The sequence below is a fragment of the Triticum urartu genome, chromosome 1A (genome assembly GCF_056163025.1).
Source record: "Triticum urartu cultivar PI428250 chromosome 1A, HENAU_Tu73, whole genome shotgun sequence".
Taxonomy (NCBI): Eukaryota; Viridiplantae; Streptophyta; class Magnoliopsida; order Poales; family Poaceae; genus Triticum; species Triticum urartu.
In genome coordinates, this window is record NC_141873.1 from 145,181,944 (window position 1) to 145,209,626 (window position 27,683).

Sequence of the window (27,683 nt, forward strand, 5' to 3'; positions counted from 1 at the left end):
ATTCGAGTGCATATGTCGGCATAAACCCGCAAGCTTACTCCAACCTAGTGGCTTGCAGAGCCAAGGTGATACGTGCAAAATAAGTAGTTCGTTGTGCACTACCTTGTGGGAATCTTTTATCATGTGACATGGCCTTGCTTGGGATCACACCACCACCTGATGCACCGTGCCGTTGAGTTATGGGCGACAAAATTCTTTAGAATTCACGAGATATGCTAACGTGGAAGATAAATAAGACATGACATGGAGAAAAAGTGTGTATAAAAGAAACGTGATCTCTATGAAGATGACTTTGCCGTGTAGATGATATCCTACGTATAAGATATCAAAACCATAACTCTTTAACATTTGCTTAACATGTTGTACTAAATAAAAAAATACAATATGGTATAGTGATTACCGAAGACGTCCAATTTGTTGGCAGCAAGCACATCACAGTTAAAAATATTGTAAACAAGGACCTATCTGCACTTAAGTCGGTTGAATTTTTCTTCAAAAAATAGCCGGTTCAATTTCTTTATATGCCTAAATTGATCTATGTTTAGTTAAAAATACGACCTAAACTTTTTTAGAAAGTGAGAAAACGAATTAGTCAAAAAAATCGAAACTATTTAGAATGAGCAAAACCAAAAGTTTCAAACTAAAAAACCGATTAACAGAAACACATCTCAAACATCCGGAAAGCGAAAATGCCTGATCCTTTTCTCCGCTGCCTCTCTGCACCACGACCCCACTAGCTCGACCACATCACTAGCCACATCCAACGGCCCAACTCTCCTCTCTCCCGCCGCAGCGTGCGCACTGAATCCCATTCGCTAACTGAAGAGTGGAAAGCAAACAACCATCACCAAACCCCAGCCCCGACGGCCCACCTCGCCGTCTCCGGCGATCGCCGTCGCCGCGCTGGCCTTGATCCCAACCCCAACCCTGCCCCTATTACCGCCCGTGGCGCTCGTACTCTGATGCTTCCCACCCCATGGCCCACCACATTCCCCGTCCCTTTCCCCTTCCCCTTCGTCGCCGCCTCCACCACCTCTTCCTCCTTGCCCTCCTCGCCGTCGCATCAGGTAACCCTAGCCCCGGGGTGTACGATCGGGGGGCCGACGAAGCGGAGGCGTACTCGATCCTGACATTTCATGACTACACGCCGCCGCCTCCCCCAGCGCTGCCGCCCCCGCCGGCCGCCCCGGCGGCGACCTGCGCCGGCGACCTCGGTGGCGTGGGCGACCTCGACACCCGCTGCGTAGTCCCCGCGTCCGTGCGGCTCGAGGGCGGTGGCGTCTTCATCAGCGGGAATGGCAGCCTCCAGCTCCTCGACGGTGTCTCTGTCACCTGCCAGAGGCCAGGGTGCGTTGTCTCCGCCAATTTGTCTGGTGATATCCGCTTCGGCCATGGCGCCCGTGTCGTAGCCGGATGGGTCTCTCTCGCGGCCACCAACATCACTCTCGGCGACGACGCCGTTATCGACACCACTGCGCTTGCCGGCAACCCGCCGGATAAGACCAGCGGCGTACCCACCGGGACATATGGAGATGGTGGTGGGCATGGTGGCCGCGGCGCAAGCTGCTACGTCAATAAGGGGCAAACGCAGGAGGACTCGTGGGGTGGCGATACCTATGCGTGGTCTGAGCTCAAGACCCCGAATAGCTATGGGAGCAAAGGGGGATCTACTAGCGTCGAGAAGGACTATGGTGGCGGGGGTGGCGGAGTAGTGTGGTTGTTTGCAGATGAAATTGTCATGAACGGAACAGTTATTGCAGATGGCGGTAATGGTGGCACCAAGGGTGGGGGTGGCTCTGGGGGAAGCATCTATCTTAAGGCTGCAACCATGTGAGTATTTTTGCAATGATTTTGGTGCAATTTTTTTAGAAAGATTTTGATAAACATCTGCACTTCATAGTGTGCATACCTACCTGATTTTGGAACAGTTTAGAATTTAATTCAATAGTGAAGTGCACTCAATGCAATTTCACCATCTCTAGTTTAGGAACAGTGTTTTGATCTGCTTAGAATGTGAAGAGGGAGTGATATTTGAATCATTTTAGGCTTGATGGATGGAATGATAGTAATACATTCATGTTATCATTCTCATTTTAGGCTTGATGGAATGATAGCATACATTCATGTTATCATTCTCTGCTATAAGTACAGGGCCCTTCATATGTACATTTCTCAAACTTATTATATATTTTTGAAGAACTTTAACTCATGCTTATCAAGACTCTGTTTCTAAAAACAGAATTAGTTGATGATGATCTAGAATTCCATTTTACTCAAATATGTTGGTTATAGGCCATTGGTAATTCAGTTGACCCTATCTAATATTTTGTTGGAACAGGCAAGGCGGTGGCAAAATAAGTGCATGTGGAGGCAATGGTTTGTCTGGGGGAGGTGGAGGACGTGTTTCTATTGATGTTTTCAGTAGGCATGATGACACCTGTTTTTTTGTTCATGGTAATCCAATACGGGCTTCCAGTTGGATCGTTGCATTTCTGTTCTAGCTGATGGGCTGCATGGAGTTATTTTTGCTTATAACATGCCACATTCATACTATTCACACTTTTTTCTGATAGAGTTGAATTTATTTTCTGGTCTTCACAATTGTTCGGGCTAAATGTTAATCAAGGTGCAAAAGAATGTTGATTTGGTTTATGGATGCTACTTTGTTCAGGTTTGGAGAGCCATTGCATAGGGTTTAGTTATTGTAATATTGTGGCCTATTTTGGGAACCTTTTACATTTTTATTAATCTGACCAACTAAGCATACTACTTCAAACTAACCTTTGAATGGAAAAAATTAACTTGGTTGAAAAGTTTGCCCAGATTTCCCCTGAGCCTAAATTTTCAATGAGCATAACTTCTTCTGACTAAATTTAGGTTATGGAGTTGGGTTAAACATCATGAATCTTACTGACCAGAACCACTAGTTTTTGCCAGTAACCTGTTAGAAAGTGGTACTGGTGTCCTGGAAGAGGGTAGCTTCAGTTCCTGATATGCTTCAAAAATTTCTGAGAGAGGAATGACAAAATGATGTACTCGACTTCTCCTCATTCTCATGTAGATTGTGAAGTGAAACTACGTGATCTGATCTAGGTTAGGTAGCGAGCTTTATCGTGCTGGTCCAGAGTTTTGACTCTCTAATTTGACAAGGTATTTTATGTTGGAATCTGTAGCTGTAATTTTCTACCAAACAAATTGGTCAATTTAATAATACTCCCTATCTTTTGGTCATATTTTATAAGGTCATTCATTATAAAAGGACTAGCTATCGAGTGAGGATTTTCAAAAATTAAAAAATCGACTCTTTAAGTTTCAAAAAATTCTGAAAATAAATACTCAAGTACTTATAGATGTATAATAGATGTGTGTAAAATTTCATTATGAAATACATATTGATGTGACTGTACAAAAAAAATCATGTACTTTTATAGCGAACAGTACATGTGCTAGATATACATGATTTTGTTATTTTTGTATAGCTTGCATAAAAATTTATTTTGCCATGAAACTTTACAGATAAGTTGTATACATCCATAGGTATGTGTGTATTTTTTTCATAATTTTTTGAAACCTAAAAATTTATTTTTTGAACTTGTTAACTTTCGGGCTCCATGGAGCTCAAGCGCCATTAAATGGCCAGTTTGTATAAGCTTATTGACATACTTTTTGTTGGTGTTTGACCTATGCTACGTTTAAGGGGGGAGGAGTTCAGGATGTCCAGACAATGCAGGAGCAGCTGGGACACTTTATGAAGAAGTACCTAAGAGTATTACTGTTAGCAACAATAACTTGAGCACACAAACTGATACAGTTTTTTTAGACCCCCCATATGAGCCACTCTGGACAAATGTTTTTATCAAGAATCATGCAAAAGTTTCTCTGCCCCTGCGCTGGAGTCGTCTTCAGGTCTGAGGCCTAAAATATCATCTCCATTGACAGTGTATTATAATGATCTTGCTACTAGCACTGCATTTGTTTCTCTTACTTTTGTGGAGATAAACTCGCGCAACAATTTTCTTTACAGAAATCCTCTTGTCATTTTAGTCAGATACATAATTGCTGTTATTCAGGTGACTTCTCTTGTGCTTTCTTGAACCATCAAAGTCACATAATATGTCTTTGTATACTTTTGTGCTGCATTTCTCGTCAGTAGTCGCAGCTCCCTGCTAGCGAAGCTAGCTGCCTGAAATATGTACCCCCCCCCCCCAGTTCCAAAATATATGGCATTGCTTGACTTTCCAGCCTCCAATGTGCGATTTTCACAAAATTTGTTTTCGTAAAATGATATATGACATAAACGTGTTTTGCAATTCAAATAGAATGATAACATTCTTACATGCCAATCCATATACTTCCACATATATTAGTGGCAAGTTTTAAAACATTGACCACAATAATGCGGCTTCTATTTTTGAATGGAGGGAGTAGAATAGTACCTTTTGTGGGAAATCTTTCTTCCTAACATACACAGGTATCAGGTATGCGGCTAGATGGTTTATTACGTGCTATATGTGTATATATCTATGTGTGTGTGTGTGTGTGGAGAGAGAGAGAGAGAACAAGGGGCAGGTCGGTACAGAGGTAAGTCGATTTGTATAAGGAACCTGACAGCCCACAAACTTTTAGCTAGTGTTTACACCTCAAGTTACAGAGTACAAGTGGCTGCTAAACAGGATGACAAAACAAATTTTGCTTCTGTTGACTTAGAGGCAGTTTGGTTCGTGACCAGGGTCGCATGCCTGGGAAAAAGTAGTGCCTGGTAGTGGCCTGGAGAGCAGCTGTTTTTCTGCCTGGTGAGGCATGTCTGACGGTGGAGTGTTTGGTTGGAGGCTTCAAGCCTGGGTGTGAGAAGAGTATGTGAAAGACAAAAAGGTGTACTAGACCTGAATAGAAAACGTCACATCAGATGCTAACTTGAGGAATTAGCAGTCCCAGGCTGCTGTTGCTCCGGCCAGGCGTGGGGAAAAGGACGCCTGGTCCAGGCTAATGAAGCTGCCGGGTGTCAAGCCAGGCTAATGAAAGTCCAGGCCAGGCTACTTTGCACCTTGTCCAGGACAGCAAGCAAACATCTACCAGGCACTTCTCAGGGAGGCTTCAGGCCAGGCACCAAGTGTCCAGGATTCCAACCAAACATGCCCTTAGTGCCTAAGACTTACCTATCACCTATTGTTTGCACTGATATGAAAAGGTCAACTGGTAAACATGTATTGTGACTATAAGCGGACTCATGTTTTCTTTACTTGTTTATTCCATCCTATCCAAAAGGTGTTCCAATAATCATTTGTGTTTGCTTTCTTATTTTCAGGCACAAGGACAAATTAGTCTTCTATCTCGGGCTACTCTAACTTTTAGCCTGACACATTACCCATATTCAGAGTTTGAACTATTGGCTGAGGAACTTCTTATGAGTGATTCTACAATACAGGTTCATTACCTATTTTCAGAAATTTTTGGCCCTCTACTTGGTGCATTTACACCTCACCACTCTAAACAATTTCAGGTCTTTGGTGCTCTAAGAATGTCCGTAAAGATGCTCCTTATGTGGAACTCTAGGATGGTTATTGATGGTGGCAGAGATTCAGGAGTTGCAACTTCTTTACTGGAAGGAAGCAATTTGATAGTTTTGAGGGTACGTTATTGGCCTACTATTGTAAGTTGTACACCCCCCTTTACCTGCCATTATCTTCTGTATGATATTTTTGTTTACGTGCTTGTCAGGAATCATCAGTGATACATTCTAATGCTAATCTTGGAATTCATGGTCAAGGCGTTCTGAATTTATCCGGAAATGGAGACACAATTGAGGCACAACGTCTTATTTTATCACTATTCTACAACATACTGGTAAATCAAGTGATTTTGGTTTGTTTATTGATTGGGCGAAAGTTTTCTTTACTTATTGTGCTTTATGCCTTTATTGGGAGAACTTTCTGGGCTTGAGTTAAGTTGTATCCAGAGGTTTGGTACTGCCATTGATGTCATCTTAATTTGATGCATCGTGAAGCTGTTCTTTAGGAGCTTGATCACCAGTTTGCATGTTCTATACACAGTATTGTTCATCCTGTTATTCACTTATTCATTTCTCTTGAAACTCAAGAATGAAGATGCTGAATTTGATTGTTGGAACTTATCTTATGTGATGAACTATTTTTTTTTCATAATTGAACTGTTCAATATTTTCGCCAATTGTTTACAATGCAGAGTACAAACATTCGAAGTATTCCTTCTGTTTTCTATTCCTTATGCGGTGTACATTAGCATAAACCCTTTTGCGGTTTTTGATATTTGCAGTCTAACTTATTCAGTTTCATAAACCATTTTTGCACTTAGATGTTTCTGATCTTTCATGATCATTCAAAGAACAGAATGTGCTAATTGATTCATAATTCGTTTTAGGTTGGACGTGGAGCTGTTCTACGGGGCCCACTTATAAACGCGAGCGGTGATGATGTGTAAATACTACGTCCTTCAGTTCTAGTGTTAAATACTTATCTTATGCTATTTTCCTTTGTAATGGAGATGTTCAAATGGTTAATGAGATTTTGTGGCTACTCTAGGGCCCCAAAGTTGAATTGCGAAAATGAGAGTTGTCCTATGGAAATTTTTCATCCGCCCGAGGATTGCAATCTGAATTCTTCCTTGTCTTTTACTCTACAGGTGCACTCTTAAAATTTTAAACATCCCACATGCAGTGATGCTTCACATATTTCTTATTTCTTATAATACCTATTAACATGTAATCCATGGCGGACTTTGTCATGCAGATATGCCGTGTTGAAGATATTGATGTGTCTGGCCTTGTGCAAGGAACTGTCATAAATTTTAATAGAGCAAGAAATGTCACCATACAGCGACATGGGAGCATTAGTGCAACAGGATTAGGTAACACATCACTGTTTCTTGTTTGCCAGAATTGCTATTAAGTCTTTGTTGTCATTGTCGCTGCTTTTAAAAACCACCTTTTCTACTTTTGGATGCCACAGTTAGCTGAAACCATCCTCTTGGAATCCACTACAGAACAAACTTACTAGAATTGGTAAAGATTCCCATAACTAACTAGATGTTGTAGGGCAGCATCGCACAACATCACAAGAACAAATTGATCCTTATGTCTATAACCCTGCAGACAGCTTGCATAACATGTTCTGTGACTATATTTGTATGTATGTTACATTGCATGTGTCTGCTATATGTTTGCCATTGCTCTATTGGAAGTTTCAGGTGTTTGGTGTTACCAATTACCATACTCTGCTTAGTTATTTTTGCTTGACTTCAGTCTGGACACCTAATTCATAGGGTACTTACTTGTCCTCTTCGCATTTAGTTGTTCACCATGTGTCAATACTTTGCGTTTTAAATATCTAGCGTTAGCTGTGAGCAGGCCTGGTCCTGACATATCGATATTGGAAGCCCCGGGGTGAGACAAAAATACAAGGCCTCAATTCGTATATAAGTAAATATACTTTTTATTTCCAGTTGAAAAGATGCTCCATTTTTGATAGAAAAACATATAGTGGTACTTTATATTGCATAATGACCTAAAAGCATTGAAAGTAGTAACTCAATTATTATTTCTGAACTAACATAAATGTGTGTATGTACACATGTACGTAAAGAATTTTCTGTCAATGGTTACTGTGGAACTCTTCTAAGGTTTTGACTGTGTAGAAGTTCCTAAAAATCATGAAAAGAACGCCGTAACACTATGATTATGATGTAAAGATGGTCGAGCAGAGCGATTGAAAAACTACGGCTTTATATCCCCCCAGACGAAAAAAACATATAGTTGAGTTCATCTATGTCGCGGTTAGCTGCAATGATTGTTTTTTTTCCGCCGTGGGTACATGAAGTCGTCCTTTTGCAATTGTTCTGTTGGATCGACTTATATCGTAATCGTGATGTTCAAGTATTATTTTCATAATTTTTAGAACTTTTAAACTGTTAAAACCTTAATGAGTTCCCCAAAGACTAGTGATATCCACATTTTTTCCTTATATGTTTTTCTATCTGTGGAACATCTTCTGTTGGAGAGATGTCTTAAATGTGTGGTATATTCTAGAAAATACCCTCAATTGTGTCTTAATATATGGGGCATGACACTTTGACCCAAATATATTCTAGAAAACAGATTTCTGTAACAAGTAACTACTAACGCGCTGCGCAAAGGCTTGCAATCCATCGCCGTGCTCATTCCCTGGATGATCTGGAAGCAGTGGAACAAATGCGTCTTTGAAAACGCGCAACCCTCGACCGAAGCATTAATGGATAGGATTAAAGCTGAGGCCAAATGTTGGGCACAAGCCGGGGCACAGGGGCTCAAGGTTGTTCTGCCCACATCCTGGGATGTCCATTGATTGGGAGCTTGACCCATGTAACACCAGCCTCCTAGGAGTATTGTACTTTCCCATCTTTTCAATGCAATGAAGCGCAAAGATCCGTTTTCTTGATTTTTTTATTCAGAAACCACTTCAGGAGATGATTTCCCATGTTCTCCAATTTAGGGCCAGTTCTTTTGGGGCTTAAGCAACATGCAGATGCGAAACATCACACATTCTCTTTAGTCCCAAAGCCTTTAGTCCCAAACAAGTTGGGGTAGGCTAGAGGTGAAACCCATAAGATCTCGCGACCAACTCATGGCTCCGGCACATGGATAGCACGCTTCCATGCACCCCTATCCATAGCTAGTTCTTTGGTGATACTCCAATCCTTCAGATCTCTCTTAATTGACTCCTCCCATGTCAAATTCGGTCTACCCCGACCTCTCTTGATATTCTCCGCACGCTTTAGCTGTCCGCTATGCACTGGAGCTTCTGGAGGCCTACGCTGAATATGCCCAAACCATCTCAGACGATGTTGAACAAGCTTCTCTTCAATTGGTGCTACCCCAACTCTCTCGTATATCATCACATTCCGGACTCGATCCTTCCTCGTGTGGTCACACATCCATCTCAACATACGCATCTCCGCCACACCTAACTGTTGAACATGTCGCCTTTTAGTCGGCCAACACTTAGCACCATACAACATAGCGGGTCGAACAGCCGTCCTGTAGAACTTGCCTTTTAGCTTTTGTGGTACTCTCTTGTCACAGAGAATGCCAGAAGCTTGGCGCCACTTCATCCATCCGGCTTTGATTCGATAGTTCACATCTTCATCAATACCCCCATCCTCTTGCAGCATTGACCCGAAATATCGAAAGGTGTCCTTCTGAGGTACCACCTGCTCATCAAGGCTAACCTCCTCCTCCTCACACCTAGTAGTACTGAAACCGCACATTATGTACTCGGTTTTAGTTCTACTAAGCCTAAACCCTTTCGATTCCAAGGTTTGTCTCCATAAGTCTAACTTTGTATTTACCCCCATCCGACTATCGTCAACTAGCACCACATCATCCGGAAAGAGCATACACCATGGGATATCTCCTTGTATATCCCTTGTGACCTCATCCATCACCAAGGCAAAAAGATAAGGGCTCAAAGCTGACCCCTGATGCAGTCCTATCTTAATCGGGAAGTCATTAGTGTTGACATCACTTGTTCGAACACTTGTCACAACATTATCGTACATGTCCTTGATGAGGGTAATGTAGTTTGTTGGGACTTTGTGTTTCTCCTAGGCCCACCACATGACACTCCACGGTATCTTATCATAGGCCTTCTCCAAGTCAATGAACACCATATGCAAGTCCTTTTGCTCCCTGTATCTCTCCATAAGTTGTCGTATCAAGAAAATGGCTTCCATGGTCGACCTCCCAGGCATGAAACCAGACTGATTTTTGGTCACGCTTGTCATTCTTCTTAAGCGGTGCTCAATGACTCTCTCCCATAGCTTCATTGTATGGCTCATTAGCTTAATTCCACGGTAATTAGTACAACTCTGAACATCTCACTTGTTCTTGAAGATTGGTACTAATATACTCCGTCTCCATTCTTCTAGCATCTTGTTTGCCCGAAAAATGAGGTTGAAAAGCTTGGTTAGCCATACTATCACTATGTCCCCAAGGCCTTTCCACACCTCAATGGGGATACAATCAGGGCCCATCGCCTTGCCTCCTTTCATCCTTTTTAAAGCCTCCTTGACCTTAGACTCCTGGATTCGCCACACAAAACGCATGCTGGTCTCATCAAAGGAGTCGTCCAGTTCAATGGTAGAACTCTCATTCTCCCCATTGAACAGCTTGTCTAAGTACTCTTGCCATCTATGCTTAATCTCCTCGTCCTTCACCAAGAGTTGGTCTGCTCCGTCCTTGATGCATTTGAGTTGGCCAATATCCCTCGTCTTCCTCTCTTGGATCTTGGCCATCTTATAGATGTCCCTTTCGCCTTCCTTCGTGCCTAACCGTTGGTAGAGGTCCTCATATGCCCGACCCCTTGCTTCATTGATAGCTCGCTTTGCAGCCTTCTTCGCCATCTTGTACTTCTCTATGTTGTTTGCACTCCTATCCAGACATAGGCTTCTGAAGCAATCTTTCTTCTCTTTGATCGCCTTCTCGACATCATCATTCCACCACCAGGTATCCTTATCTTCGCTTCTCCTTCCCCTGGACACTCCAAACTCATTCGAGACTACCTCACGAATGCAAGTCACCATCTTCATCCACACATTGTCTACATCCCCTCCTTCCTCCCAAGGGCCCTCCTTAATGACCCTCTCCTTGAACGCCTGAGCTACCTCCCCCTTGAGCTTCCACTACTTTGTTCTAGCGACTTTGGCACGCTTATCCCGCTGGACACGAATCCGAAAGCGGAAGTCAGCAACCACCAGCTTATGCTGAGGTACAACACTCTCTCCAGGTATCACCTTCATCTCCATAAGAGTGGCTGAGTTTTTACGTTGGCTCGCCAAGCCTATGACAACCCTCCTCCTTTACCCGGGCTTGGGACCGGCTATGTTGAGACAACATCACACGAAGTAAATTAGTGCCAAGATAATATCTACACACAAATACTTAAATGGAGTATAGTTTAAATAAGGGACAATTCCATTTCTCCCCCTAACTTGAACCCACACCTGGCATTTACCCCTAAATTTTGAGTATGCTCAAAAATACCCCTCCGCCGTTAGGTGGTGTTATAGAAATACCCCTGAGCGCCGTTTCTGTTAGGTCAAAGGGGTTTGACCATGTGCTTTGTCCAAAATGCCCCTGGATGGTACTAGTCCACATTTCGGTAAAGAAAAAAAACTAAGTCAAAGTTGGACTAGTCAACAGAGACTGGTCAAATTTGGTTTTGGAGGCCCACATGTCATTCTCTCTTTAAAGTTTTTATAATTGTTTTATAGTTAGTAAAGGGCCCATGAGTCAATGGAACACTTGACTGGAGGGTTAGCCTAAATCGCTTTTTAACGACAGCGGCTAAACGCCGGCGCCTGGCGACGTACGGGAGGATGCCGGAGAGGTCTGTGGGCTTCAGAGCGGTCCTGCGAGGCTGCGGGCATGAAGACGAACTGGACTGAGTTGGTCGGAGACCGTGCGGTGGCTGTGAGGATGGGAAATAGTGAGCTCGAGCGGCGACGATGGGCGGCGCTCATGGGGAGGGGTTCTCGGTGATGCAGGGAAGCTCGAGGGCGCACCAGGACATTCGAGAGGTTGCCTTGGAGCTGAGTAAAAAGGGGGAATCCTCCTAGATTCATGGCTAGAGGAGATCGGGCAGCGGCCGCAATCCACCGGAGTTGGGAAAGACAATGAGTGAGCCATCGATTTCGGGTGCCTCGGTCTGATTTATCCTGCTGGAAAATAGATCGGGAAGTGCTCGATCTAATCGGCCGCAAACCACGCCTGCGAGCCTAAAGCTGGCCACCGTCGTCAGATGTTGGCCGCCACCGGAGGTGAGCGAGAGAGAGACATAGAGAGGTAAGAGAGAATACAACTTTTTACTTTTTTGGTGGGTCCACCTGTAAGTGACAGAGGGGGTGAGGGAGAGAGTGAGAGAGTTTTTTCTTTTCTTTTCCCTAGGGCAGGTCCCACCTATAAGTGTCATATGCGTATAGGGGCAAAACTGGCCAGAAAATGTCCCGTAGCTAGTCAAACGCCCTTGACCACACGGAAATGGTACGGAAGGGTATATCTATAAGAAGCTTTGACGGAAGAGGGGCATTTTTGAGCATACTCAAAATTTAGGGGTAAATGCCAGGTGTGGGTTCAAGTTAGGGGGAGAAACGGAATTGTCCCTTTAAATAAAGAGTTGGACAAGTACTAGAATAGAGAGCTTGGGAATTGACCAAAAAATTGCAGCCATGTTAGACATGTGCGCATCAGGAACTGAGGACCACACATTGATGGGATTGGCAAGCCACTCAGGGTGAATCACCTCGCGGATGAAACGAGCCTCCTGAAGCCGATTCTCCTCCGCACAGATGAAATCTTGTCGCTCGGGTGCTTGTCGGCACTCCCTTCTGCTGGACTAGGCCTGCATGATGGCCACCTGTTCCGCGGGGCTCCCCTACGAAGGTGGTGGCGACATCCCTCCAGTGACCGAAGGGGGCTTTCCCTTGAGGAAGCGCTGGCGTCCTCAAGCATTCTGGTGATTTCCTGGAGCCACGGGTGCATGGGGGATTCCTCTTCCAACGGCACAAGCGGGTGTCGGAGGAGAACGTGCACGGTCTGGAGCGCGGCCACCTAGGTGGTCTCGTCAGCGCCCGAACAGCGGCGCGCTGGTTGATGCTCTACATTGTGGGAACGGCTTGGGGGGGGGGGGGGTGGCCGCGACGATGTCCCACGCTGGGTGGTTCTCAGCTTGTTGGCCGCTGTGTCTGCGATCCACGCGAGGGCATGGTTGACGATGATGGTCTAAAGAGAAACCGAAGCCTTGACCCCCTACCTGGCGCGCCAGATGTCAACGGGTGATTGTTGAGATCAAAGATCATGGGGATCCCCTTTTAGAGATTCGGCCAGGGGTCAAACGCTTCAAGGATTGAGGCTTTGTTTATCCAGGTTGAGGCCATCAAGAGGTGTAACACCCTACGTCATGTGTGGTAGTTCTTGCTCTGGAGACAAGTGTGTGTGTGTGCGATTACAAGATTGCTCCTCTTTCTTCCTGGCTCCGGTTCCACCCTTATATATCACGGGGGCAACCACAATATACTTTTTTTGGTGCCGGGGTTAGTTGAACCCCCATCCTCTTGACTTGCCCGGGTCTTATCAGCATGTGCCCGCGTAGTTGGTAGAAGCTAGCGGCAACGCCCTATAGCGACGCAATGCCATGTCTTTGACTGTTCCGTCAGATCTAACCGTCATCAAGGATGGGCGGGAAACGCCATGTCGTCCTTAGGAGAGGCCGAAGCCAAAAGGACTTGCAAGCTCATCTCGCCCGTCGGATGACAAGTCCGATCGATGGGCGTCATTGGCCATCGTGTGCCGATCATGATGACCACCAGGTGGCAGGGCTGTTGCAGAAGGGCAAGCCCCTTCGCGGTCGTACCCGCTAACCTGGCCAGACCTTTCCTGGGCATCCGAGCCCTCGAGCGCCCAAAGACGTGCCAACCATTCCTCCTCTGGGAGGGTAGGGCTGACCGATCGTCATAGGTGCATGGGAAGGGGTGCTCGGGGAACACGCTTGGGATGCACGAAAACAACCCGGGCTCCCGCTTTCCCTCGGTCCACACTTTTTGGGCTGGCGTGGTATCGGGTGTTAAGCTTCATGCACTAGCCAATGCACCCAAAAGTCCGAACTGATGGAAAGGGCTAGGCAATCCACATATACACTTCAACACCCCCTCACGTGTGACACGGAAAGTCAACACGTGAATATACGTGAACACAAAGGGGGACAGGGCGGCAACAACAATTTTTTAATAAATTGCGAAAGCTAGGAGACCTTAGACTCTGACACCATGTTAAGCTTCATGCACTAGCCAACGCAACCAAAAGTCCGAACCAATGGAAAGGGCTAGGCAATCCAAATATGCACTTCAACACCGGGGTCGGCACATCCCGGTGGATCGGTGTGGCCCCGTCTCTTGAGACGCTTACAATGCGCTCAGAGTGGACACGGCCGGAAGGGCGCCAACCGCATTCATGCCGGTCAGACCGACGTGACCTGACTGGACGGCTGACCAGCGTTGCTTCAATGAGGACGCGGGCAACCAAGAAACCTACTCGGGACGCTGCTCCAGCGCTGAAGCGTTGCCGACAACAGGTGGTTCTCCACGCCGACACATGGATCCGCGGGGAGCTCTGTGTTGATCAATCCCAGTCTACAGGACGTTGCATGTAGGCTTTCCCTCAACAACTGCCGTTGCATGTAGGCTTTCTCTTGTTAAAAGCCCGAGGTGGAGAGTAGTAGTAGTAGCCTTTACCTAGTAAAAAGGCTGAGCTGAGTAGTAGCACATGCAAGTGCTGTGCACCTTCGTGGTAACTTCGTGTGTGTGTTGTGCAGCTCAAGGGCTCACTTGTATTCCCCTATATAAGGACCTTAAGTCCCTCACTTGTAAATTAAGCCATCCAGTTTCAGCTTCAAACTAGTAGTACGTGAGCAAGTAGCTCGTGAGCAGCACCCAGTGCATGTGTGCGTGAGAGTACACTGCTTGAGCAAATAGCTCTATGTGAGCAGCACCCAGTGCATGTGTGCGTGAGAGTACACTGCTTGTGTTCTTACATCCTACTAGAAATATTATTCCCTGAAGGTCCGTAGTTCGATCCTCGCGGGAGAGCTAGCTAGATTGTAGTTGGGCTAACAATTGGCATCAGAGCCTCATGTTATGCCGAAAGAAGGCGTCGCCAGCGACGGCTCCAAGACTGCCGAGCAGAGCTCGGTTGAGGAGGCCCGTGCGGCAGACGCGCTTGCGCTGCGAGGCAGGCCGGGAGGCGAGCTGGGTGCGCCACGCTTCGTGCGAGACGTGGGCATGTCTAGTACCTCCTTCCCTCTCCTCACGCGGACCAACTATACCACTTGGTCGCTCCTGATGAAAGTCATCATGGAGGCACGGCATATGTGGAAAGCCGTGGAAACCGGCGATGTCGGGTACGAGGAGGACCGGCTGGCGTTGGAGGCGATCTTGCGCTCCATCCCATCGGAGATGGTGTTCACCCTTGGCGCCAAGAAGACGGACAAGGAAGCATGGGACACCATCAAGACTCTGCGCATCGGCGTAGAGCGCGTACAGGAGTCGAAGGCCTAGACGAGCTACCTCACATCGTTCGTGGGCTACCTCACATCGAGCACGCCGACGAGCTGTGTGATGCGTGTCTTGCCGGGAAGCAGCGGCGCCTGCCCTTTCCCGAGAAGGCACACTATCGGGCGCAGAAACCCCTGGAGCTGGTTCACGGGGACCTTTGCGGCCCAATCACTCCGGCAACGCCAGGAGGGCGTCGCTACATCCTGCTGCTCGTCGACAACTACAACAAGTTCATGTGGGTGCTGCTCCTTGCCTCCAAGGACGAGGCGGAGCGAGCCATCGTCAAGCAGCAAGCGGCAGCAGAGGTTGGGTGCGGCCACAAGATGCGCGTGCTACGCACGGACCGTGGCGGCGAGTTCACGTCGGCCACGTTCTACAAGCACTGTGACAACAAAGGGTACAACGTCACCTAACGGCCCCCTACTCGCCGCAACAGAACGGCGTCGTCGAGCGGAGGAACCAAACGGTGCTTGGGATGGCACGCTGCATGCTCAAGGCAAAGCAGGTGCCGAGCACGTATTGGGGGGAGGCCGTGCTCATGGCCGTCTTCATCCTCAACCGCTCCTTCACAAGGGGTGTCGACGGCAAGACACCTTATGAGGCGTGGTATGGGAGGAAGCCCGACATACGCTTCCTCCGCACCTTTGGCTGCGTCGGGCACGTCAAGACGACGCGCCCTCAGCTGAAGAAGCTCGACGACAGGAGCACCCCGATGGTGTTCATGGGCTACGAGATGGGCTCCAAGGTGTACAAGATGTACGACCCTGTTGCGAAGCGTGTGCATGTCTCGCGTGACGTCATCTTCGACGAAGATGCGCGATGGACTTGGGAGGCGCCGGGGGAGTCCCCGGCAAGCAACTCCTTCATCGTAGAGTACCCTATGTACTCTACAACCTCGGGGAGCAAGACCCCGGGAAGTGCCACCATGGAAGCAAACCCCCAGGAAGCCCGGGAGGTGTGGATCTGGGACTGCAACCCCGAGAACACGGTCACTGGGTATAGCATCCCCGGATGCCCCACCGTCAAGCAAGGTGGTTCCCGGGAGGCTATTCGCGACCCCGCCAACAGGAAGGTCAGAGTTGTTCGACGCCGACGACAGCGTTGGCGCCCCTCACAGGTTTCGGCGCATGGCGGATCTCCTCGGCGAGGCTGCGGCAACACCGCAACAACCTGAGGAAGAGGACGTTGATGATGACGACGTCTTGCATCTGATGGCCGGCGAGGAGCCAACCACGTTTGCGGAGGCCGAGCAAGAGGATTGTTGGCGCCGCGGGATGCTAGACGAGCTGGCGTCAATCAACGACAACGCTACTTGGACACTCACCACTTTGCCTGCTGGGCACCAAGCCATCGGGCTCAAGTGGGTGTTCAAGGTGAAGAAGGACGAGCTCGGCGCCATTGTCAAGCACAAGGCGCGCCTCATCGCAAAGGGCTACGTGCAGCGTGAAGGAGTGGACTTCGAGGAAGTCTTTGCTTCGGTGGCAAGGCTGGAGTCCGTGGCTGCTCACCGCGGGTGGGAGGTACACCACATGGACGTGAAGTCGGCCTCAATTGCGACCTTAACGAGGAGGTGTACGTCTCCCAGCCTCCAGGGTTCGTTGCCAAGAACCACGAGCAGGGCGTGTAGAGGCTATACAAGGCCCTATACGGTCTCCGGCAAGCCCCAAGGGCGTGGAACACCAAGCTCGATGCAAGCCTCGCATCCCTTGGGTTCTCCCGCAGTGCTTCTGAGCATGGCGTGTACTCGCGTGGCACCGCGAACAGGCTGCTCATCGTCGGCATCTACGTCGATGACTTGGTCTTCGCCGGGGCAGAGCCCGAAGAGGTTCGACCCTTCAAGGGAGAGATGCATCGTCTCTTCAACATGAGCAACCTCGGGCTGCTCCGGTACTACCTTGGACTAGAGGTGAACCAGGAGGGTGGTTGCATCACGATCACGCAGGCGGCCTACCCTGCCAAGATGTTCGAGCGAGCACATGAAGGAATGCCATGCCGTGCATGCTCCAATGGAGGCACGGCTGAAGCTCAGCAAGGATAGCTCCGAGAAGGCATTGGATGCTACGCTCTACCGCAGCATCATCGGGAGCCTCAGGTATCTCATGCACACCCGACCGGACATCACGTTCATTGTCGGGTACCTGAGTAGGTTCATGGAAGCCCCGGCAAGCGATCACCTTGCTGCCGTCAAGCACCTGCTCCGGTACATCGCGGGTACACTCACGCATGGATGCGTGTATCGTCGTGGTGACGGCGAGAGCTTGGTCTGCTACAGCGACTCCGACCATGCCGGTGATGTGGACTCCTGGAAGAGCACCTCGGGCATACTATTCCTTCTCGGGAATAGTCCCGTCAGCTGGCAATCAATGGGGCAAAAGGTTGTTGCCGCATCTTCGTGCGAGGCGGAGTACATCGAGGCAGCTACAGCGGCATGTCATGGAATCTGGTTGGCTCGCCTTCTTGGCGAGATGCTAAACCAAGGCACTGCCCCGGCACACATCTTCGTCGACAACAAGTCGGCGATTTCCCTATGGAAGAATCCAGTGCTTCATGACCGCAGCAAGCACATCTATCTCCGCTATCACTTCATACGTAACTGTGTGGAGAAGGGCACGGTGATAGTGGAGTTCATCAGGACCGGTGAGCAGAAGGCGGACATCCTGACAAAAGCTCTTGGCCGCGTTCGGTTCCAGGAGCTGCGCGACAAAGTCGGGATCATCAACGTCAAGTCCCTTCGACAGGGTTGAGGGGGAGATTGTTGATCAATCCCAGTCTACAGGACGTTGCATGTAGGCTTTCCCTCAACAGCTGCCGTTGCATGTAGGCTTTCTCTTGACAGCTGCCGTTGCATGTAGGCTTTCTCTTGACAGCTGCCGTTGCATGTAGGCTTTCTGGCTTTCTCTTGATAGCTGCCGTTGCATGTAGGTTTTCTCTTGTTAAAAGCCTGAGGTGGAGAGTAGTAGTAGCCTTTACCTAGTAAAAAGGCTGAGCTGAGTAGTAGCACACGCAAGTGCTGGGCACCTTCGTGGTAGCTTCGTGTGTGTGTTGTGCAGCTCAAGGGCTCACTTGTATTCCCCTGTATAAGGACCCTGAGTCCCTCAGTTGTAAATTAAGCCATCCAGTTTCAGCTTCAAACTAGTAGTACTTGAGCAAGTAGCTCTATGTGAGCAGTATCCAGTGCATGTGTGCGTGGAGAGTACACTGCTTGTGTCCTTACATCCTACTAGAAATATTATTCCCTGAAGGTCCGTAGTTCGATCCTCGCGGGAGAGCTAGCTAGACTGTAGTTGGGCTAACACTCTGGATCGTGGGGCCGCCACACAATGTTTTTAAGGCGGTTAAGCCACGCGCGGGGGGAGGGGGGGTGGGGGCGGTAAGGCAACACCTTAGAGAGTTTTAAGCAGCAGAATAGAGTAGAATTTGGTAGGCAACTAGGCATACACACCAGCAAAGCAGCAAGCAGTGAACAACTGAACATGGAAGAAAGAGAGCAGAGGAGGTTGGTGGAGAAGCGAGAGGGACAAGAGTAGGAGGGGAGGGACAAGAGTTCGGCAATCTGCCATGCCTATGAGGTCACCGTTCGGTACCTTGCTTAGTTTTTTTGTTTGTTATTAGTTAAAACTTTGTTAAATTTTGTCCGTTTTGGTTCAAATATTTGGAAATTTAGCAAATATCGTTCATTTTTTAAGGTGTATGTTTAAACTAGCGCTGGACATTTGGTGCATAGAGTTGGATGGCTGGCTCCCCTAATGCTTTCCCCGGACAAGTCCGGACGTGTCCGCAGACATTCGATGAAGGAAAAAGTCCAAAACAAACCTTGAATTTATAAGCGAAAGCTAAATCAAACCCCGAACTCTCAATCCCTGAAATCAGCACACCAAACTTTCTGATCCCGGTTTATTTTGAACCTTGAGAGGATTTAGCCGGTATACGCTGAATTGGGCCGGCCCATTGGCACAGTATCTCACACTGGTCTGGTTTTCTTTGTTTTCTTTGTTTTTTCTTTGGTTTTTTCCTTCGTTATATTTTGTTTTTTCACTGGTTTTATCTGGTTTTTCTTTCTTTGTTATATTTTTTCTTTCTTTAGTTTCTTTCTTAATTTTCTTGATTTTTCCTTTTCCTTTTGTTTTGTTTCTTTACCGGTAACCGGTTTTCTTTTTTACTCATTTCTAATTATTCTTAGTACCCAATGTAAATTTTTAGCACAAATAATTTTTATACTTTCAACATATTTCAAATAAATTATTTACATTTTTTAAATGCATGTTTAAAAAAAATGAATACACGGTCATATTTTTCCAAATACACGTTTTACATTTCTTAACGACAATAAACATTTTATTAAACTACACGAACATTTTTACATTGTTAAACATTTTTAAAATTGAATAAACTTTTTTCAAACACATGTCACGTATATTCTTATAAGGGTATGACACATGTTTTTACATCACACAAACTTTTTTTATATTGCATATACTTTGTTCTGAATATGTCACAAGCACATTTTTTTAAACTCGTGAACATTTTTGAAATGTTACATTTTTTGAATTGACGAAACATTTGTTTGAATCACGCGAATATTATTTACATTGTACATACTTTTTTTTGTAATGCCACGTACATTTTTGAGTGGCTGGATTTGCTACTGGCGGCCAGTGGCAGAGCTACACTCTAAAACCTGATTCATATTTGGAGACTACTCCGGAATGGACTAGCGGTAGCAGATGAATTATTGTGGAGGAAAATAAAACCGGGAGTGTACTGTATTGCATGTGGCCGCGACGAGACACTGGTCCATCGTTTTTGGCTGTGTCCATACTCGGTTCAGTTTTTGGCTGCGACATTTCTTTACGCATATGTTCAGGTTTCAAATTTTTGAAAAATGTAAAATAATTTTTTAAAATCATAAACCATTTCATAGCATGTGAAAAGCTGTTGTAACTCTGAATAGTTTTTGACAAATGTGATTTTTTTTGAATCACGGACAGTTTAAAAAAATGTGAATAGAATTTCAAAATTCCAAACATGTTTTAAAAAACACAAAAGGAAACTGAAGTTTTGTCAAAATAGAAAGCAGGAACATTTTTTTAACTTCTGAACAATTTTAGAAATGTGCGAACATTTATTAGATTTCACGAATTCCTGTTGTGGTATAGTGGGCCGGCCCAAATTCTCGTCCGTCAGAGTAGCAGGTTATCCCGGTCAGGATTGTAGTATTCCCAGTGTGCCAAACAGGTCTAGGGTTTAAAATAGACCGGGATTACAAGTTCAGAGTGCCAATTTCCGGGATTCAAATTTCAGGGTTTGATTTAGCTTTCACCTACAACTTCAAGGTTTGTTTTGGACTTTTTCCTTTGATGAACCGCGTTGGAGTTGCCCTTAGGTTCTATCTAGAACTTTACTTCTAAATTTAAGCACCAAAATGAAAATCGAGTTACTTTTTTCACTAAACTAAGATTAGTATAGGTCTGATTCACAATTCATTTATCATGTAGTATGAAATCCTTGAACTGCAACGGAAATCAGGAAATTTACAATCATGCATATATATCGCACTATATGTTTTATATTTTTTAAAGGAAGAAAATGATTATTTTGGACATAGTGCTGTTATGATCATTATGTTTATCTTCTGATTGCTAATTCTTTTGTACTGTGAATTTTAAGGCCACCAAAAATTGCTATGTAGCATATTTTCCATGGTGGCTAGTTATAGCTGGGAGGCAGACCTCGCTGCAGCGGCGTGAGATTTTCTGTAAATTCTTTCCTACTACAAACATACCTATACAGTTTTGAATGTGCTTTTGTGCCTGATGATATTCACTATCCACTCGTCCTGTTAGGCATGAGGCTCAATAACATGTCATAATTTTAGTACCGACAAATATAATCTTATGCCTCTTCAACTGGCAATTGATTTAGTTCTCTGGGTTGAATTGCTATTTTGCCATTTATTTGTGCAGCCTGCTGTTTACATTTATCTTCATTCCCTTCTTACTCAATGTTATATAGTTTTCAGTTTTCTAGTTTGAGGTGAACTGTCATAATTATCTGTATGCAGGTCAAGAAAGAAATGACCCTTGTTTAAATTTGTCAGTGCTTACATATATCTAATTTTCTAGGCATGTGTATTAAGCTTCTTTCGATGTCTTGTCTTCTGGCCATGTGTCTTCTACCAACTTTTGTAGAATTTAAGTTTCCTTTTTCTGATGGCAGGCTGCCAAGGTGGAATTGGACGAGGAGGAATGTTAAGCAGTGGCCTTAGTGGTGGGGGTGGGCATGGTGGTAAAGGCGGGGATGGTTTTTACAGCGGCAAGCATTCAGGTGGCGGAGCTGCATATGGTAGTGCTGATTTGCCTTGTGAACTTGGCAGTGGCAGTGGTAATGTCAGTACAACATCTTCAACAGCTGGTGGTGGTATAATAGGTAACAATGATGGTGTACATGGACCATGACCATCCTCTATCAAGTCATGATATTCTTAATAGCACTGGCCTTTACTGCCTTTTCATTTCCACATTCAGTGATGGGTTCTTTGGAGCAATCTCTGCCTATTCTCTCTCTCTCTCTGGTTCAGTGGAAGCCAACGGTGGCAGTTTCACTGGTGTGGCGACTCATGCTGCAAATGGAGAACCTGGTGGTGGTTCTGGGGGCACAATTCTTCTATTTGTGCGGACTTTATCCTTAGAGAACAACTCTGTACTTTCTAGTGTTGGTGGGGTTGGAAGCAATGGTAGTGGTGGAGGTGGAGGCGGTCGCATTCACTTCCACTGGTCCGACATTCCCACTGGAGATGACTATGTTCCTTTTGCAACTGTCAAAGGATCAATACTTGCGAGGTGCGTCCTGAAAATCTGATGCTTTCTCTGTTGGCCTTTTCCCTGTCGTTCAACCTGCTATTTTATTCAGGAAGTAAGGTTGTCTTTTTTTTTAGCTTTTTATTTGTATTATAAGTTTTTTAAGGCTATTCCGTGTTGCACTGGTGTTTCAGAATAATATATGTAGCTTTGCAGTTCCTTAATTTGAATCTTGGAGCAGTTTAAAGGATTTTGGGTGGCTTTGTCTTGTCTAAAGCCAGTTTTTGTATACCTTGTTTTTTATTCAAAACTTATTTCCTACTGGTGTTAAGTTGCTTCTTGTCTCTTTATTCTCTCATTTTAAATGAAAGGGGTGCTGGCAGGGCCCCTCCAGCTCTGACGTGACTACTCTCTGTTAGTCCTGTATAGCAGCTCCCCCCCCCCCCCCCCCCCCCCCCAGCCAATTCTTCCCCTCCCTTGTACAGTCCCCTCTCCTGTAAGTACATCTGTTTTCAGTAAAATTTACTGTCGGGGCTCCGTTAAAAAAAATCCCTTTCTTCATGTTCCCTCTGCCGTGTCAGGGTTCTATGATTTTTACTGCCATCTTATTTGTTGTCGAACAACTGAAGATGTCTTAATGCACAGAACATTGGTAAACCTGTAGGCTGACTCTGTGTTGTTATTACAGAGGAGGAATTGTCGAAGGCCGAGGTTTTCCTGGTGAGAATGGCACAGTTACAGCAAAAGATTGCCCGAAAGGTCTTTATGGTACATTTTGCAAGGTAAACGAGAAGCACGTTTCATTCACTCCTTTGTGCCGTTATTTATTATGTTATGAGCAGAAGGTCAGTTGCCCATTATTTTTTTCTTCTTCTGTCTATTACGGTTTCTTGAGGCACATAATACCTTTTTTATTGGCACCATTTGGTGCATTGCTATTTTCGAATATTGAATATTGGTGCGCTTACCATGTTTCAGTGTTTGAGACAGATAGGATAAATGTACCGAGATAGCAGCGTGCCATTGTCATACCTATTATCATTTTAGCTCAGTTAACTAATGTAACTAAATTTACTAATTAACATTGTTGCAATAATTTCTACGGCGAAATGCAGGAGTGTCCTGTAGGAACATACAAGAACATTACCGGGTCTTCTAAGTCCTTGTGTTCTCCATGCCCTGCATATGAGCTCCCTCATCGGGCTATATACATGCATATCCGAGGTAACTCTTACTGTATTTATTGCTGTATGAGAAATATGTATCTTCAGTACAGGTCAAATGAATTCAATAGCCAGTGTATCATACATGTATTTTATACAAAAATACATACCTTGTGGGATCTTTTTTTTTATGATGTGGTGTTATTTATAAATTCATATACCTAATGGTCTTGTTTGCAAAAGAACCTGTGGGTAGATGCCAGAGCTTTGTGTGTGGCTCAACCACTGAGCCATTTGCTTTTAGCTCATTGTGTTATGTTCAAGAAACTGGATTACAAGTTTTTTTTGTGTTCTTTTGTTACACTTCTATTTTTTATAGTTTCAGAACATTTGTGTTCACAATCAATAGTTCTGTTAGATTAACCTTGATTTTCTAATCTTAAATAACATTTTTCACAGGAGGTGTCGCTGAAACCCCATGCCCGTACAAATGTGTGTCAGATAGATATCGTATGCCTCACTGTTTTACTGCTCTTGAAGAGCTAATATACACTTTTGGTGGACCTTGGTTCTTTGGCTTGCTTCTTTCAGGCCTTCTTGTTTTATTGGCTCTTGTTTTGAGTATTGCTCGGATGAAGTTTGTTGGTACTGATGAGTTTCCTGGACCAGCACCAACTCAACATGGCTCCCAAATTGATCACTCTTTTCCCTTCCTAGAATCACTGAATGAGGTAGTGGAATACATTCTGTTGCCATGGCTCAGTGCATTAAGCTGTTGCATGATCATGCTGGGTGGTGTTTGAAATTTCTGCTAATGTGATAGGTACTGGAAACAAATAGGGCCGAAGAATCTCACTGCCATGTGCACAGGATGTTTTTCATGGGCCCAAATACCTTCAGTGAACCTTGGCATCTCCCGCACACGCCACCTGAACAGATTACAGATATTGTGTATGCCCGTGGTCAAGATTACATTTGCACAAATTCCCTTAAGTCATTTAGCTGTCTTGTTATAAATTTTCCCAATATTCATGTTTTTTTTCATGAATTTTACGTAGCCCTTTGTCTTATAGAAATATATAACTGAGTATTGACTGCTGTTGTGCTGTTTGTCTTCTGTTGTCAGATACGAGGATGCGTTTAACAAGTTTGTCGATGAGATCAATGCTCTGGCAGCTTATCAGTGGTGGGAGGGATCGATTTGTAGTATTCTGTGTATACTTTCCTACCCCTTGGCATGGTCCTGGCAACAGTGGCGCCGAAGAAAAAAGTTACAACGACTACGTGAGTTTGTTCGATCTGAATATGATCATTCGTGCTTACGGTCGTGCCGTTCACGTGCCCTTTACGAAGGACTGAAGGTATTGTGTTTTCCAATACCAATTTTTTCATAGAAAATTGCAGTTTGTTATGAATTGAATTTTTTTCTTGAAATTAGGCTGTTTGGTATCACTTTTTCATACGAAACCAATGTCTAAGTGTTATCTACTTGATTTAAGTGAATTATCCAATATTTTGAGTCCACAGATGCATAGTACTCCCACCCACCACAGAATAACTAGAAATATCCAGGGCATCCAAACAGATAAAAGGAATGTGGTGTTTGATTTATAAGTGTGGCCATGTTGACTGTGCATTATTGGCTGCTATAGCAGTACACATCGTAGGTTGCACCTTGCCACCTACAATTCCAGTTGTTATATAACTAGCAGTCTGATATTATGGATTGAGGGTGGTCTCTTTTTTCCGATTTATAGGTAGCTGCCACTCCAGATTTAATGCTGGGTTATTTGGATTTTTACCTTGGTGGGGATGAGAAAAGGCCCGATCTGCCCACTTGTCTTCATCAAAGATTTCCAATGTCCTTGATTTTTGGCGGTGATGGAAGTTACATGGCTCCATTTTCACTTCACAGTGATAGTGTAGTCACAAGTCTTATAAGCCAGGTTGATTCTGAAACATTTCCTTCTGTGCCGAATCACTGAAATAACGTTTTATTCAGTTCCTGATAAATATCTTTTGTAGGTTGTACCATCATCAATATGGCACCGTCTTGTTGCTGGACTGAATGCCCAGCTGCGTTTGGTTCGTCATGGAAATTTGAAAGTAACCTTTCTTCCTATGCTCAAATGGCTTGAAACTCATGCAAATCCTGCCTTAGACACATACCATGTACGTGTTGACCTTGCATGGTTCCAAGCTACAGCATTAGGATACTGTCAATACGGTCTTGTTATTCATGCTGTGGAGGGAGAAGCCGTGGCTGCTGAACTTCAAAGTGGCTCTAGAATAATATTTGATCAACATTCATTGTGAGTTATCTGTTACTAGCTCCAGTTATTCTTCATTTTCTTCTCTTATCACAATTTAACTAATGATCCTATGTCGAGCAGAAACCAGAATGAAGATGCTGACTCTCAACTAGGCCACTCAAGGAGCAATGATGCTTATATGTGTAAAAGAATAACCGGTGGAATTCTCAATGTTGACAACTTGATGACGCTCAAAGACAGGAGTGATTTGTTTCATCCCCTGTCTCTTATCTTGCATAATACTAAACCGGTTGGACATCAGGTGACTTGTTTTGCAGAGACTGACCATTATTTCAACCCCTAGTGTGGTTACGAAGAGATCAGAGTATCTTACACTTGTCATGGGTATTTTGCTTTCTTAACTGCAGGATCTTGTTGGTCTGGTCATCTCAATATTGCTTCTTGCAGATTTTAGCTTAGTGTTGCTTACGTCTCTCCAGCTATATTCTTACTCTATGGTCGACATTTTGTTAGTCTTGTTTGTTCTTCCTCTTGGAATACTGGCACCATTTCCAGCTGGGATAAATGCTCTCTTTAGTCATGGCCCACGTCGCTCAGCAGGCCTTGCTCGTGTGTATGCGTTGTGGAACATTACATCTCTGGTTAATGTTGTAAGTACCCTTCTTTGCCTGTATATATATTTTGCTATTACTAGTTCATTTCGAATGTTGTATATTTTGGGGACTATAATCAGGGTTAAAATTATCACTGTTTTCTGGAGGGGTTTTTCATTGGTTTATTGTGTTTGATATTATCATAAAGTTTTTGCACATGCACATATTCACACACATTCACAAACAAAACAGAGCACATGCACATATAATATTACTTATCCGTATTTATCGAGCTGTAAAACTAGGCAATTATGTTCAGTGGTTTGTCTGGATGTCATGCAGAATCAGATTCATGTCATTTGAATATTTGCTCGTTACAACAGTAATATATTGTCAGTGTTTGAGTTTGTTGCACCTTTCACAGACAAGCATGCCTACTGATTTTACGACTATACAATCATTATCATATTCTACTCTGGCTGAATACTAGCAAGTTCAGCTATACCTATCATTATCATGTTTTTGTGCTTGCTATTCCAATACCAGTTTCAATGTTTTTTAAGCTCTTTGTAACCTATTTGCATTTGACTTAGGTCGTGGCCTTTGTATGTGGACTTGTGCATTATAAGTCATCAACAAAAAGACATCCAAGCATGCAGCCATGGAATTTGGGCGGGTAAGCATCTTTGCCCGCTCTGTGAAGAAGGGTTACATGAGCATTAAATGCAATTGGTCGGCCATATCTTATACTCCCTCTGTTCGGAAATAACTGATGTGGTTTTAGTTCATTGAACTAAAACCACATCAGTTATTTCCGAACGGAGGGAGTATTTAGGAACGGAGGAACTACCTCCGTTCATAAATGTAAGACATTTTTGCAGTTCAATTAGGAACAGAGGGTGTAGCACCTAACAACTCGGAGTTCAAATCTTTTCAGGGATGAAACTAGCTGGTGGTTATTCCCAACTGGACTCGTGTTGTGTAAATTGATCCAAGCAAGGCTTGTTGATTGGCACGTCTCCATCTTAGAGATCCAGGATCGTGCGGTATACAGCAACGACCCAACTATATTCTGGCAGTGATGGCATTCGGATCACCGAAGTGGTCATGGGAGCTTTTTGCAACTCAAGTTTTTGGGAGTTGATAAAACGAAGGCTAGAAAGCTAGCCCATTCTTTGTCGGCCAGATAGAGGAAGCAAGCACAAAGTAGAATTCCTACATATGCATGCTTATAGTTTGCTGTTAATCTTGCGCAGCCATAACATTTTCCTTGTAGATAAGAAGGTTTAACACATCCATTCATTATAGGATTTAGACACCATAGGCTTACAACTTTACCAGAGCTAATCACCGACATATACAGATAGCGGGGTGGGTGAGTGCAAATGATCAAATATGAAATTACCCTGCTCGTGGTCCAGTTTGATGAACACAACAAATTACCATTTTTGGCATTTTTGTTTGATCTAGTGGGCTGATGCATCATGCCCGCCGTTAGTTGCTGGGGTGATCTAGTGGGCTGATGCATCATGCTCAATGTTGGCTTGATAAGCTAGAAGTTTCCATCTGAAGCATTGTGTTATGTAACGAATGCATTCCTATTTTTAGTACTTTCTACGGTTCATATTACTTGTCTTAGATTTGTCTAGATAAATCCAAGACAAGTAATATGGATCGGAGGGAGTACAAAGGTCTATTATCAATTGCATCTGATCTTTATGTTTCCCCCCCTTTGGGGGAGTA

General features: G+C 44.9%; 2 protein-coding genes across 3 annotated transcripts; one reads left to right on the top strand and one right to left on the bottom strand.

The window, feature by feature from the left end:
• Window positions 1-765: 765 nt before the first annotated feature.
• LOC125551581 (uncharacterized) lies at window positions 766-27,683 on the top strand. 2 transcript variants are annotated; one of them, XR_015599384.1, is made up of 13 exons: window positions 766-1,830; window positions 2,339-2,454; window positions 3,698-3,906; window positions 5,306-5,425; window positions 5,501-5,629; window positions 5,719-5,844; window positions 6,397-6,452; window positions 6,558-6,657; window positions 6,765-6,882; window positions 21,331-21,540; window positions 21,639-21,953; window positions 22,600-22,693; window positions 23,027-23,124. XR_015599384.1 is itself a non-coding variant. In XM_048714842.2 (12 exons), exons 3-12 carry the CDS (start codon window positions 23,123-23,125, stop codon window positions 27,020-27,022), a joined length of 1,776 nt encoding a protein of 591 aa, XP_048570799.2. In that variant the 5' UTR covers window positions 21,639-21,953; window positions 22,600-22,693; window positions 23,027-23,122; the 3' UTR covers window positions 27,023-27,683. The 2 variants fall into 2 exon arrangements, 1 of the variants encoding a protein (XP_048570799.2); XM_048714842.2 differs by lacking the exons at window positions 766-1,830; window positions 2,339-2,454; window positions 3,698-3,906; ... (5 more) ...; window positions 6,765-6,882; window positions 21,331-21,540 and adding exons at window positions 23,534-23,805; window positions 23,898-24,025; window positions 24,201-24,435; ... (4 more) ...; window positions 26,534-26,616; window positions 26,878-27,683 and having other exon boundaries at window positions 23,027-23,135.
• On the bottom strand, window positions 6,889-9,573 carry LOC147990400 (uncharacterized). Its single transcript, XM_087516009.1, has one exon. It carries the CDS (start codon window positions 9,565-9,567, stop codon window positions 8,632-8,634), a length of 936 nt encoding a protein of 311 aa, XP_087372135.1. The 5' UTR covers window positions 9,568-9,573; the 3' UTR covers window positions 6,889-8,631.